At 52.1% G+C, this 14,783-nt stretch overlaps 1 protein-coding gene across 3 annotated transcripts in view; it reads right to left on the bottom strand.

Moving 5' to 3' along the window:
- Window positions 1-1,305: 1,305 nt before the first annotated feature.
- Window positions 1,306-14,783, bottom strand: part of GPR107 (G protein-coupled receptor 107) — a 54,390-nt gene continuing 40,912 nt past the window's right edge. The window contains exons 15-19 of one of the 3 annotated variants that reach the window (XR_004319529.1): window positions 11,448-11,497; window positions 10,474-10,557; window positions 9,612-9,733; window positions 5,276-6,392; window positions 1,306-2,990 (exon numbers count right to left, since the gene is read on the bottom strand). Coding sequence is in view for 2 of the 3 variants with exons in the window: in XM_032478648.1 (XP_032334539.1) it covers window positions 13,628-14,070 (443 nt within the window). In the remaining variant the exon portion in view is untranslated. The other 2 variants (XM_032478650.1, XM_032478648.1) reach the window with 2 other exon arrangements.

Here is a 14,783-nt window from a genome sequence, read left to right as displayed (position 1 = left end):
CAGGGAGCTCATCAGAATGCAGCTTCTCAGGCCCCGCGGAGACCTGCTGAATCAGAAGCCCTGGGCCCTCCCTGCTCCGGTGTGAGCAGCACTGGATTAGGTGGTCCCCACGCCTTTCCTCAGCCCTCCCCTCTGGCGCAGGCTCAGCCCCTCTCACCCTTGGGTCTTGCCTGATTTCTGGGCTCCACTCTTTGAGTGCCCTGTCCTTGCGCCCCAGGCTTTGTTCCACAGATGCCCTTGGTCACCCAAGGCTTCCGCAGAGTCAGGAACGAGCTGTGGGTGAGGCGTGGTCACCAACAGGATAACCTAGGCCAAATGACGTGGACTCTGAGGTCCCTTCCACTCTTTGAGCTTCTAAGATACGGTGAACGGAGGGTCATTCTAATGCTCCTACAAACACAGCAGCAGTAACCAACAGAGCAGCAGGCCAGGCCCCCGACTTAGCCTTCATCACCCGCCCCCACTCCACGGCACCAAGGTCGGAGCCAGGAGACCTGTGTTCCCGTCTCAGCTCTGACACTTATTGGCTAGGTGACCTGGAAGTGGAGGGCGAGACACAGCCTTCTCTAGGCCGCAATTTTTGCAGCTTTAAAGCCAGGGCTTTGGATGGGAAAATCATTACAACCGTCTCCTGGGTGGAAGAAGCCATACACCCAAGTGTATGACTCCCCGAACTCCCCTCCATAAGGTTCTAGGATAGATGAACTAACCTATGGCCTAGACTTCAGAGCAGTGGCGGTGGTAGCTTTGCAAAGGGGGTGGTTTTGAATGAGAAGGAGTGCAGGGAACTTCAGGGGCTGGTGGAAATGTTCCATCTCGATTATGGTGGAAGCCACAAAACTGTTCACACACTCATCAAAACCCGTCCAACTATACGTTGAAAAGGGGTACATTTTACTGTATGTAAGTTATACCTCAGTTTGAAACATTCTTAGTAAATGAAGGGGTTTAGGATTTGGATGACTTCCAAAAATGCTCTAAGTCTGAAATCTCAGATTTCTCTGATCCTATGGTGGGACGACCAGCAGGGCTATCTGATAACCCACATCACAAGGGGGCGCGGGCTTGACCCCACAGTCTCCGCCACCATCACTCCTCAAATGGGCCAGCCCCTGACCCAGAAGGCAGCCACCGCCCCCAGTGGACGTAGGACACCGTAAACTGCAACTGATTTTCAGTTTGTTCTGAAACAAAGCCTCTGGAGTTAAAGTCATGTTTGAGTTTCAATAGCGACTGCCACAGATGAGCCAAGATACAGGGAACTTCTCTAGTACGTGTCACTGTTGTCAGCGGGAGCCAGTGGGAGGCAGTTAACTAATTTAATGAACAAAAACCACAAAGAAAAAAATTATCAGAGGGAGGTGGAGAAAAGAGAGCAGCCAGGAGTCAGTGACTCCCTCAGGTTACAAACATACGTTCCGTCATAGAATCTTTATTTTACATGTTTGCATCACAGCGAGAGAATCTGTCCCCCATAGCACCCCGATCGGAACCCCCACCCGCTCGTTATGTTTCCATAAATACTCTTCAATGGTCATTAGTGTTAAGAAAAATACTGAAAACTTCTTCTGCATCCCAATATAAGCTGGAAATATTTACAGACATTTTCTCCCCCCAAATGAAACTTATTTCTGGATTAGGTGTGTCTTGAGTTCGAGGTCACTGACTAGGCAAATCCAGTTTTTGATCTGCAAAAGCTGCTTACGGCGTCAACCTTGTGTGGACAGGGTTTCTGGATCGTTTTGTGATGAGTGCCTTAAATGCTGGGAAGTTTGACTGTCTGGCCCCGACTGGTTGCTCACCACCAAACCTCAAACCCCCGCCTTGAAGTCAGCCTGCTGTCTTGGGAGTGAGTGGGCTTTTCTGTCTCACTTTGCCTTTACTGACTTTATCAAGAACTCCTCCTTCCCACCGGCCTGTGCGCAGGCCTCCTGCCGCTAGAATCTCAAAGGTCCCTGGCGCAACACGACCAAATCCTTGCTCCCGCACCTCTCTGTCCCCCCTCCCCGTGTGCTTTCGTTACACACCTCTCAGGCATGTGCACGTCCCACATCCTAGCAGAGTCAGGGAAAAACATCCTCTCTTTCACGCACAAGCCCCGCAGAGACAGCGGACACACCGCCAGGCAACAGAAGCAGAGTGGATGGGGGGACGGAGAGGGTTCAGCTTGACGAGCAATGACTGAGCTCCAGGTGCTGGTGACAAGACCCACGTCAACTCAGGTGGACCTCTTTTAAGATCTCCTGCCAAAAACAGCCCAGAGAAAACTGGCATAAAGGACAAATCTTCTAGAAAGTCTGGTATAGTTTTTGATAATACTAAGAGGTATCAATTCAAGGTCTAACTTCTTTAGTGGGGAAGCCATTACTTTGCTGGATTCTGAAGGCAAAAAAAAGCAGCAGGCCATAGGCATCCTAACTTGGCTTATTCTGAATCTGTTAAAAGGCCGGAGTGGGTCAGAGAAGCCAGGGGTGAGGCGTGGAGGGTGGGGACACGGTGAGGAGTGGGCTAGGACCTACATCCTCTGAAATTCAGCTGCTCGGTTGCACAAGGCACCAACTTTCAACCACTTTCTACCAGGCGTACGGAGCAGGGCCAACAATGTCATCAGACAGTCTTGCGTCCTAAGAGCCTTCCTTGAAGGAAACGTTCCAGGATGGGGATATGGCCAGAACCACTCACAATTAAAACTGGCATCTTGACACTGCTCCTCGGTCGGTAAGGAGCGGCTCCTTGTGGCAGATTCTTAAGTACTAAAACAAGACAAGGTTTCAGTGCAGGGGCAGAACATCATACACGGTCCAAAGCAATAACATATGACGTCAGTATGTGCTCTCATGATAAAAATCTTCCTTAGCCTGGAAAATACATCCTTCACACAGCTGCTGGGAGAAGATGCTGCAATGCACCGAAGGCTTCAGTCTGTATTCCCAGACTGACTCCGTGGATGGATGGGCGTGGGCCGCAGCGGGGGGGTGAGGGAGGGGAGGCTGTGGAACAGGAAGGAGCAGAGATCCTGATGAGACCACAGAGCGAGTGGACACCTCGCCGTGACAGCCATGTGAAGTGGACTGATGAACAGACTGGTTGCTGCCTCCACTGGCTGGACATGTCCAGGGTAAAAAGCTGGAAATTCTACTCTAAAGTGGTTTCTTGAAAGAAAACTGACTCAGGCTATGACCTAAGAAACCATCTGTTTTACACCAGAGACAGCTCCTCTTTACCAGAGAATGAGCCGTCCATCCACCAGTCGCACTCAGCAGCATAAACCACACTGCTGCTGAAACTGCAAAGCACTGAGGGACAGAGACACAGGCAGACGGAGTCTCTGGCTACCCTTAAGAGCCAGAAATAAGAGATCAATGATTGTCCTTGTTGTCCAAGAAGTAATTTTCTAGCAAAATACGACACTTTATTAAAGGAAAATAAATCCTTTACTTCCTAAAATCTCACAGCCAGCCGCACTCCAGGCCACAGCAGATTTCTCAGAGGAAGCGCGGATACTGTGCGTAGGCAGAAATGGAGCAGGAGCACAAAGCGAAGCTATAAATACCACCAGTCACTCTATGATGTGCGCCGACCCTTTCTGCCCAGTCCCTGAAACACTGAAAGGCCTTAACCGCTGGAACACGGAATCACAAAGAGCCCAAGTGGACTGAAAATCAGGCTGCAGGAAGTGAGCTGCTGGCTGGTGAAACGACTTGCCTCTGGACCCCAATCAGTCATCTGTACTCAAGAGCAGAGCTGAATGCTGGTCACAGCTATTAAGCGACAGAGAAAGAGAACAGGTTTTTATAGAACAGGACAGAGAGCCAAAACCATTTCGTAAAAATGTGAGCTACCACCTCTTTTCCCGTCTTGGGCTGGGGTTTTGATTTCTCTTGATCACTGGCCTGACTTCAAATCTCCTGCCAGTTACAACCCAGGACATGGGCAGACAGCCTGCCTTCATCTCTAACCACCACATTAGCTCCTCCGCACCTTCCTGTTCCAGACGGGCTGCGACTGTGAAACTGCAGCCGCCTGTGAGCGAGCCCAGAGGGCCGCCTGGGACTTGAAGGAGGCCCCGTCCCACAAAGAAGTCCAGGCCTCTGGCACGCCCTCCTGTGGCTGCTGGGGCTCAGGGACCTGCCGGGGAAGGAGGCAGGGGGCACCACCTGGCGCCGGCCCCCACGAGCTCTGCCTCGTCCCCCCAACTCCTTCACTCGCCTCCTTCCCCGCTGCCGGCACATGAAACAAGGCCCCCTCCGCGGAGACCCCTCTCGGGGGAGGTTTCCTCCTACCTCCGATTCTTGCCAAGGAGCCTGTGGCCTAGTCAAGAACATCTGCTCACAGGCAAACAGCAAGTGCGTCCCTCCGAGGAGAGCGCTGAAGCGGGTTTTGGCCACAGCCTGAGACACATTTTGAAGGCCTGGGATTGTGTCCACACACAGGAAAACAGAGTCTGAAAAATACTGCCATCCACCCTGCAACTTCCTTCTCCTGTCACACAGCTCCAAGTTAACTTTAAAAAAAAAAGTCTCTTAGATGAACACTGAGGGCCTATTTCCTTGCTCCTGGAAAAAGGAAGACACACAAACCCTCCCCTAAAGTACCTGCGGAGGCGAGAAGCAACGGCCTCAGAGGACGCGGGGCAGAACCGGGCCTCCGCGCGGGGCGGGGCGGGGCAGAACCGGGCCTCCGCGTGGGGCAGGGCGGGCAGAGGGCTCATCAAAGTGCATGAAAAGGACACCTGCTTCCTCACTGTCATTCGGGAAGCGACGACAGCACAGGACAGGGAAACACTGTTTTCTGAGTAGGGACTCCTCAGGTTCCCAAACCGGGGACGCTGAGCGCCACGCTTAAACCCTGTGGCTTCTGACGGACCCTTCCAAGCCAGAGTAAGAAAACCACCAGACATGGTCACTGTCCAGCACCCAGGAGGCGAGCCCCCGCTGGGAGTGCTCAGGCTTCTGACACCCGTGGGCGCTGGGAGCCACCCCCACCCAGCCGGCCGGCCCCCCGCACTAGGAAGCTTCCCCATCTTCAGCCGGGGCAACCAGAGCCTTAGGAGGAAATGACTGGCAAGCACTGCCACGCCCTCAGGCACCATGGGCTCTCTGGGCTTGTCCTGCTAGCCCAAGGCCGTAGCGAGGAGGTGTAACGCTGCTCACCCGAGACAGCCACCTGTGCTCCTCTCCGAGCTCTGGAAGTTTGGGAGGGAAGCCCACCAAGTTTCTGTGAAGGTCCCACCATCCCCACACCCTGCGAGTACAACCCCGCTCCGCACACTCACTTCCTCTGCACGCATAGCCCCGGACCACAGGGCCGAGGTCGGCCTCACTCCTGACAGCAGGCCTACTGGCTTCTAGGGAACGCTTTTTAACGATGACAGCCTGCTTGTACTTGAGGGTTTGCTTCAACATTATCCTTCTGTCTCAGCTGCTCCTTCAGGAAGCGTCCTTCCCACGTCCCTGTGTCCTGATCACACAGAACAGACACAGCTGCGAGAGGAGAGGGACATTAGAGACGGCGCTGTTCTGGGCAGTCGGGTGAGCCAGATGTTCAGGGAAATCCTACAGGAGAAGCTTTTTCAGCTTAAAAACATTTCTGTCCCTCCATTGGGCAACGCAGAACACACTTCAATCAAGAAAACGATTTCCCACCAGCTGGGCCAGGTTGAGTCCCGGGGCCCTGACTCTGACAGTGACACTGCAGCCCTCCGAGGACTGCTGCCTCCGGTCACTCTCAGAATCTGGGATAAAGCTCTGGGGCAGGGTTCAGGGCCAGGAATCCTGGGGCGGACGCTACGTACTACACTGGGTCTTGACTCTGCTTTCTAAAAGAACCTAACCTTGTTCGTTTTCATCCCCAAAAGATGCCGCAGTACTCTCCCTCCTTCCCCTTCTCTGCAAGTCCCTGTCCCCTCTCCGGACAACCACTCATTTCCTAAAGCCTCACCCCTGTGCCCGAGTGTCTGTGGACACACTGCTGTCCGCCTTCCCCCGTCACCGACACTGAGAGTTCCCAATTTAAAAAAACAGAAATGTAAATTAAAACCCAAGTCTTCCTTTTATCCTCCTCCTCTCTTCATCCCTCCCCACCACTCCCACCTGCAGGAGAATTCGAGCTGCCTATAACCAGCCACAGATCCAGCTTCCATAAAAGAGAGTGAAAAATTAGGTTTCCGTGGCCCTTTGCTCCCAGCCACGTGCTGTGCTGTCTCCGTCGAGAGGTGCCCACTGCTCTCGCTCCCCGATAGGACTAGGAATAAATTAAACATGTCCTCTGCCAGCCTCGCCTCCGAACTGCTCCATCACGCGGTGCCTTCCCAGTCGCCCTGTGGCTCCACCGAACCATTGGTCACCTTCTTGACTTTCTTCATGTTCTCCATCACCCCTGATGTCGTCACTCTGTGTGAGGAAAAAACAATGAGGGAAACCTCAGTCTCCAGGTAAAGGGCCACCTCCACCATGGCACAGTGGCTACAAGGGGCGAAGGGCACTGGCTCTGGCACTAGACAGACCTGGGTTCCAGTCCTGACCCAGTTCTCTGCGTCACAGTGTAACACGTAATTCCCACTTCCCAGAAGTGTCATGAGGGAGAAGTGAGAGTCCCCAGCCTGCCGAGCCACCGCACGTCAGCTGTCATCACAGCTGTAACCAGCGTCATCCTCTTTTTGTCACCGCCTCCACAAATTTTTAAGTTATATATGTTCACTACTCATGATTAGGAGACCAGTATCTGTATCATAATTAATATTCTGGGGAAAAAAGCCAATCAATGGTAGACATTTATATTAACCAGCCACGGTGGCTCATTCTGCGTCCTGGGATAGAACCACGGGTTTGGAGGAACCGTCTGGGCCCAGAGATTCTTTGTAAATTAGAGACAGAGAACAGACCTGGTTTTCTGCAAACCCAGGCCCTCCCTGGTCTCTTCAGGCCAGGGCCATGCTGATGGCTCAATGGCATGCAGCTCTGCCCCCGCTGTGTGCTCCCAGGCAGGGGCCTGGCTCTTGGTTGGTGCCAGGCACTAAGGAGGTGCCACTGGGCCCTTCACCAACACGTGGATCAAAAATGGAAGAACACCAGCCTCCAAGAGCACGAGGCGCTGAGCACAGTTGCCCTTTCCAGAGAGTGCACCCTGACATCTCTTGAGGAGGGTCCATGAGAAGACAGCCCCTTGTCTCACAAAATGTGAGCGTGACAGAGTCTATGGATCTCTGCACCCACGAAGCCACTGAGTGGCCTGCATGCGGGCCCACCCACTCCTGCTCCCCTTCCCAGCTCCTTCTGCCCTGACTAACGAACGACCCACCCTTCCGCAGCTCCAGATGCACAGCTCCACCGCAGCACCGTCTACACTGTCATGTTGCTCCAGCGGGAGATGCAGGCTCCCCGAGCGCAGTGCTGAGGGGGCGCTCACGCCAGGCCCAGTGCGCCGGCCAGGCCAGCCTCTTGCTGCCGAGCCCCATGCCTGGGTCCCGCAGCAGTGGTCCTGCCACTAGGGCCTGCTCAGGGAAGAGCTTTTTTGAGCTGAGATGGCCACTCCTGACTCCCAGAGGGCACCGGCCTCAAGGGCTGGCTGCTCCTGAGGTCTGAGGCAAGGGGGCCACGGTGCCAAGCCAACAGAGGTGCCCACTGTGGGATCAGCACAGAAGAGTGGGGAGGACGGAGAAGCGAGAGGAGCAGGGAGGAGGAGCAGGAGCTCCAGCAGAGGCGGAGAGGGTGGACAGCCCCAGCTGCCTCTCACCCTCCTCTTTTCTGTGTTGAGCACTGTGTCTCTGTGTGTGCAACCAAAAGGGCCTAATGAATGTGGACAAAAAGAGATGATGCTCCTTCTGCCATGAGGTGCCACCTACTGTGGCTTGGGCCTCAGGGGCCCATGGACACATCTGTTCCTGGAACCAAACTAAATCTAAACTCTAAAATCTCTGGGCTTGAAATGTGGAGAGGCTTGGTGAAGAGACGACTCTATTAGTCTCCAACTCCTGTCTCTACATTCCTTGGCTGCCCGCCTGAATGAAAGCAGCAAGCAAAAAGAGTTAACAGCAACTGTGAAGGTGGCGCTCTGGAACGGGAGCTCCAAGGCCACCTCTGGGCCCTGGAACCCACACCAACCGTCTCTTCTCTCTCTCACTTCCCAGGATGACAGAACTAGCTCAGACCACTGAGGATATGCATAGCCCATGAGGTGGCTTCAAGTCTGATCAGTGGAACTGCATCCAACACTTCTTAACTTGCAGAATTTATGATAAATTCTATTATCAAAATCAGTAAGCCTCTGTAAGCTTTAGCCCAAAGAGAGATGTCAAAAGAAATAGAAGAAAAAGACAGAAAGGCAGTGCTACTTCTGCTCACGCCCTTATCCCACAGGCTCAGACGGAGCCTGGAGTGAGGCCTGGCCCAGAGGCAGGGTGGACGCACTCTACCCTGGGGCCAGACTCACTTTCCGAATGCACTGCGCTCCTCGAGCTCAGCAGGTGATAAGGGAGATAAAAAAAACAGTTTGAATGAAGGGGGTGGGTATAGCTCAGCGTGTGTTTAGCATGCATGAGGTCCTGGGTTCAATCCCCAGTCCCTCCATTTAAAGAAAAATACAAAAAAAGAAAAAGAAAAAGAGGTTAATGAGAAAGTACCCAGAATCCCAGTCAATGAGGTCAGTGCGTGGCCCCAGAGTTCCTGTGCTGCCAGCGCAGAGCACTTGTTGGGAAGGGCATGGGGATGTCTTGGGGCGGGAGAGGCATGAAGAATGTGACTTTGCACAAAGAGGCGCTCAATGTCCGGTGGCGGGGCTCAGACCCAGCTCCCTCCTTCAGGAAACACCCTCCAGTCTAGACGACAGAAAGCCTGTGACCTGCTAGGAGACACAGGCAAGGGCTCTGCTCCGGCTTGGGCTGCCTGCGGAGGGCCGGCGCGGCCCAGGGCAGCACCGCCGCCCGCGAGGAGGGAGACGACGGCCCAGCACGGGGCCCCGGGGGGAAGGCGGCCGGGGCTTCCTTCTCGGGCTGTTCTGCTCTGTCCCACCTCATAGAAACTCACAGAACTTTCTCAACAGTCGAGTTCTTAGCTAAAGAGAAACCCCCAAACAACTTTCTGGCTGACTTAAAGGCACCTGGCCTCAATTGGCTCAGCTTCTCCTTTACAAGCTAAACTGGGCTGGAGCCCCCGGGAAACCGCCACCAGAAACAAGCTCCCTCTCTGGCTGTTACACTTGCAGCCCTCCCACCACTGAGGGGACACTCATGTCGCTGTCACAGGCGGGCTCACACTAAGCCAGCATGGAGAACACAGCATTATTGGAGCCCTCTTCCCCTTGGAACAGGAGGGGAAACCAAGGCTGCCGCAGGCTCACCCTCGGCTCCACCTGTCCACCTTTCCCCAATCCTGCCAGAATAAAACTGTCCCCTGCCTAGATGGCAAGTTCTACTTTCCCTGAAAAGACTGAGCAATGCCTGGCAGATACCATACCTCAGACTGAATACGAGAGCCTGGGGCTGAGTGTCCATTTCCTTCTGCTAAAAATAGAGGTACCACCTCTGGAGCAACACAATGTGGAGAGCAGCTGCTCCAACCCCCACCCTGCTGCTTTAGTTAGGCAAAGGAGGGAGAAGACAGGAGATTTCTTACACAGAGTCCATTTCCAAGTCGTCTTCCTCCTGAGAAAGTTGTAGGTAGGGGTTATCTGAAGCTGGACGGAACTTATACCCCGTCAGAACGAAGAACACCAGCGTGGCCATTTCATCCAGGAGCTGCAAATTTAAAGACCACCCCAAATAAAGGGATTAGAACATCATTCTTCAGAAAGCAGTGGAACTGAACGCTGACAGCCCCTACCCGCTCCAATCACCCACCACCCGCTGCTCACTCACTCAGATGCCTGAGCTGACCGCTGGGGACCAGTTTCCTTAGATCTGCTGAAGCCTTAGCTAGGAGCATTCCACCCAAAGATGACATTTCAGGCTCCCTCTTTAGCAGAGTCTCACTGGTATCTTTTAAAAGCTCAATATAGACACACTCACGCTTTTCTACAGTGCCTAAAACACACTCAGTGAATGCTTCCAGAAAAAGCCTTTAAAACATCTGGCACCTTACCCTAGTAGTTAAACTAGTTCTAATATATTACAAAGACACTGCATTACTGAAATAATAATAATGGACAAAGAAGAAGGGAGGTCTGGATTCTAAACTATTCTAAGCCCTATAAACCGAAGAAGGCCACATTTCATCCAGATTTTAATTTTATGAGGCAAATCTTACTCTCTCTGCCTGAGGCTTTTCTTTTCAAAGACTTTTAAAAATGAAAACTAAAATCAATAATGCAATTACTTCCAGATTTCTCAGGTAATTCAGCAGCTTTCCTGGACAAATATACTTGTAAGACAGAAGGTCTTAGTGGCCACTGCCGGATAAGTCGGTAACAACCTTAAGTTACACCGGCGGACTTCATCTAGGGCATAAATTCTCCGCACCGCCCCCATGAGCAGCATACCTGGTAGAGCCACTTCCACTGGAACGGAACAGCAAGCTTGAGGAGAAATGCGATAATCCTGGTGAAGTATATATAACATACGATCTATCAGGAGAGCAAAGGAAGGAGAAAGAGAATCAACACAGAAGCCGTAGCACCACTTTCTTCCAACAACTTGTTTTCACAAAGTAACTACACCAGAGAAGACAGAACTACCGGGAGAAAATCTCCGACACTTGGAGTGCTAGGTAACAAACGCGGCAGGGAGAGCTGCTCTGCTGGTTGCACTTGGAAGGATTCCTTCCCTTTTCTAGGGGACCAAGATGCTGACTGATAAACAGTCGCGTGCACAGGGAGGGCAGAACATGCTGCTATGGTTGCTCTTCACTTCTGAGTAATCCCTTTCTCGTCTTATCCTTGTACATAACCCATTGATTTCAAGCCCCAAAGGATAATTTTTTTTTATCCCCAAGCTTTGAGAAAGGTTTTTCAGTAGTAAGAGCAAAATAAAACTACACAGGGAAAATACTGATTTTTAGTCTTTAGTAGACGCTGGAAACGTTTGAGGTCCACACTCAGAGGAAGTACCAATAATCTTAAGTACTCTAGGAAGGGAGGGTGTGGTAAGGATTCAACGTGCTGGCCCCACGAGAGTAGGCTGCTGACTGGGACCTCGCCCCGGGCAGACAGGCTTGCAGGAAAAGAGCTGTGCAAAGTGACCGTCAATGCCAAAGCCACAGACAGAAGCGTTTCTATTATCCCGCATTTAAAAAGTATCAACTATTCATTACTTTTCTGAGTAGTTAAAGCCAAATTTAAAACTAAAATCTAAAAAGAAGTCACTCGGATACTGACTTGCCCACAGGCACAGATGCTGCTTGGTTTTACCCAGTGAGCCCACACGCAGCCCAGGCAGCGCACTGCTTCCTGGGAAGCTCACCTGCTCTACTCCTTGCATTGACCTTATTTACAGGTTTAGGAATGTTTGTACTCACCAAGACGTAATAATGTCTGAAAAGTTTCAGCTTTGCTAAGTTAATAGCAGCTAGGGAGGAGAAAAGAACAAAATGAGAGGCTCATTAACTTCTTTCCTCATTTTTAAAGCATGTCACAAGCAGGCACCCTCTGAGTCAAGAGGCCGAGTCTAATGCAGATGAGCGCTGCCCAGGGCGCATCTGTGTTTCTGGAAGTACGAGGCTTGGCAGGGTCTCTCCCATCCCAGGAAGAACGGGGAGAGGTGGGAGCGGCGGGCAGGGGGCTCCCAGCCGCAGTGGTGTGCTGGTGCCAGCTTGTGTCTGCAAACCAGCACATCCCCCTACTCCGGGTCCAGAAGCTCTAAAAAGCCATGCCGGGAGTCTAGTGACACCCCAGAAATCGGCAGACACTACAAATCAGGGCTCCTCTAGCCCCTAAAGCCATCATTAAACATTTCAGCTCTGCCCCTGTGGCCAACCGAACTGCAACCCCCACTAGGACCAGGTGGGTCCCTGAGACCATCTGGAGGAGCCTCCTACTAACTGAGGGTGTAAACTCAATTAACCCACGGCTGCATCTTGTACATTTCACTCAGGCTTTCACTGTCTTATAACAAAGCCCTTTAAATAAAACCTCCCTGGTTCTGTCCTACCTTTGAAATTGCTCAAGGTCAGGGAGCCAGGACAGCTAACTTCCTGCCACCGCCAAAGGCTATGAAATATTGATGACCACAGAGGGTAGCCTGGCTCCCTCCCAGATTAGCAATCCTTTCATTCATCATAAACCGTCCTGCAGGAGGCAAATTAATTTTGCTTAATAGCATTTAATTATTGGTTCTGTTTAAGAATGTGACTGTGGGTGGTGAAGGATCGACTCTCCTCTGTCTCCCTCCTCTGGCTTGTGATTAGTGGGGGGCAGTCAGGCTTGGGATTCCAAAAGAAATTCCTGGAATCCTACGTTAATCTTCAAGGTGACTGTCAACTAACGGTATCTGCAAGAACCTCTTCTGAGAAACCAAATGCGTTGATGAGGGGAAGTTCAAAAAACTTGGGAAATTCTAACTCCCCAAACGTAGAGGCTGTAACACCCACATCTGGTGCTGCGACGGACTCAAGCGACATCTGAAGATGCTAAATGAAGTAGGCAGATCAGCAGAGGCTTTCTTATCTATAATCTCTTTGATGGTCTTGCTATTTTTTAAATTAAATCTCTCCAGCTCTCAGTCATTTTTCATTCATTCTGACTCTGAGCCAGGCTCAGACCACCACAACCACCACGGCCTCTGCCCCCAGGGTGGCTGCCGTCCCTCGGCGGCGAGAGGCACTGGATCACAGGCTATCCATTCATGCTGGGCGCACAGAGTACTGGGCGGGATGGTGTGAAGTCAGGTCCCCCTCCTCATCTTGGGGACAGGAGAGGCTTCACTGAGGACAAGATATTAAAACTGAGAAGTGAGATAACCACGCCATTAGATGTAAAACTCTGCACATCTGTATGGATTGCACTCCGCCCCACAGAACAGGGTGGCCCATGAGAACCAAGGCCCTTGCAAATGAGCGAATCGCCCTTGAATATGGATGCTCAATCCTCTTTGTGAGTAACTGAGAAAGAATAGCACCAACAATTAGACCATTTAAACAGTAAAACTGCTTTAAAAGTCTCTTCTGAATTTTGCCTGCTGAAACCAATTCTGGCCAATGAAACTCCTGTCCTTGCTTCACTAAGAGCTGTCCGCCCAACGAAGAGGAGAGGCACGTTTCCACTCCTGGGTTTCAAGGCTGCCGTGGCCGCACCCAAAGAGCAGTTCCCCATGCAGACCAGGGAGCGGGGGAGGACAGGATGCCCAAAGGAGGTGGTGTCTAAGCAGAGGCCCAACGGGGGCTCCAGAGGGAGCAAGACTGGAGAGGCTGAACGAGCAGAGAGAATGCTTGGGAAGAAGGTACCGGTTCAGAGGTGCCAGCATCACACCTCAGTGCAGAGAAAGCAGCTCAGGGTGGCTGGACTGCACGTGGAGAGTCTGGGGGCCCGGCCAGGCTGAGGACAAAGCAGCAAGCCGAGTAGGACGCAGAAGACTGTGGCTGTCCTCCGGGCTGGGGCCAAGGCCCCAGGGAGCCTCTGAGAGGCCTTTATCACATCTACATTTTAGAACAATCTCTTTGGAGAAAGGATAGGAGAACCAAGAATAAGAACCCAACTGAGGTCAAAAACCTTGGATTTGTGGAGGTGCCCCTAATAAGAGGAGACGTATTTCCGTCAGTGCAGAGCCGGGGCAGGGGCAGTGAGCGAGGCTGGTTGGCCAGGGGAGATGAAGTTGAGGACGCCAAAGAGAACTCTTCTGAAGTTTGATGGGTCCCCTCTCTGTCATGGGGAAGGAAATCAGGGGGCAGAGGGGGAGCTGACAGAGAGAGAGCAGAGGGGCTAAGGCACTGCAGGGCCTCACGGGGCGAGAGAGAAGGGGGTGGAAGGCACTGCATCTCACGTCCCCTGGTATCTGCATCAGCACGCACACGCTCCAGGGCGACTGCAGGACAGGCCGCAGTGAGGCAGGCCGTGAAGCTCTCCTGAACAAGCCGGCACCCCCACGTCCAGGCACCTGTGAGGAAGCGTCAGGACAGGCACGGATGCCATACCATCCGAGGACACCTGCTAGGAGTGATAAACAGAACTTGAGAACAACCAGTGTTAACTCCGAGAAATGCAGCCACAATAAGCAGAGCTCACGGCTGGTTCCAAAACCCACCAACCACAACAGACATCATTTCCAGTCACAAGTTAAGACATTTGTTTGCGAGACTGCAGCTCATGGGATCAAGCTCCTGGGTTCCACCAGGGCATCCTAGTCACAGCTGAGGCAGCAAAGGCAGGAAGTGAGCTCACTTATTTTAAGAAATAGGAGTGGGTAACAGCACAGACCCTGCACATGTGAACACCTTGAGTTCAAATTTCAGCTGGGTTGCTTACTAGCTGTGTGACATCAGATAAGTCGCCTAACCTCTCTGAGCCTCACTCAGTTCCCTCACCTGTAAAACGAAATTAACAATACCTCTAGGTTTGATGGGGGGATTGATGAGACAGTACATAGAACACACTGTAAGCACTGGATGATTGTCTGATGTTACAGCATTAGGATTATATTAGGATCGCAGTTGATTCTTAAACCACATGGATTTGAACTGCTCCAGTCCACTCACATGCGGTTTTTTTTCCAGTGGTAAATACTATATGATCCGCGGTTTGTGGAATTCATGTATGTGGAACCACGGATACAAAGGAACCACAGTGACAGAGGGCCAACTGTAAGTTATACTCAGTCTTTCGACTGAATAGAGGGTCGGCACCCCTAACCCCCGCGTTAT

This window comes from Camelus ferus, chromosome 4 (genome assembly GCF_009834535.1).
Source record: "Camelus ferus isolate YT-003-E chromosome 4, BCGSAC_Cfer_1.0, whole genome shotgun sequence".
Taxonomy (NCBI): Eukaryota; Metazoa; Chordata; class Mammalia; order Artiodactyla; family Camelidae; genus Camelus; species Camelus ferus.
Note: the sequence above shows the minus strand (reverse complement) of the source record. Positions and strands in the feature narration are given on the sequence as shown.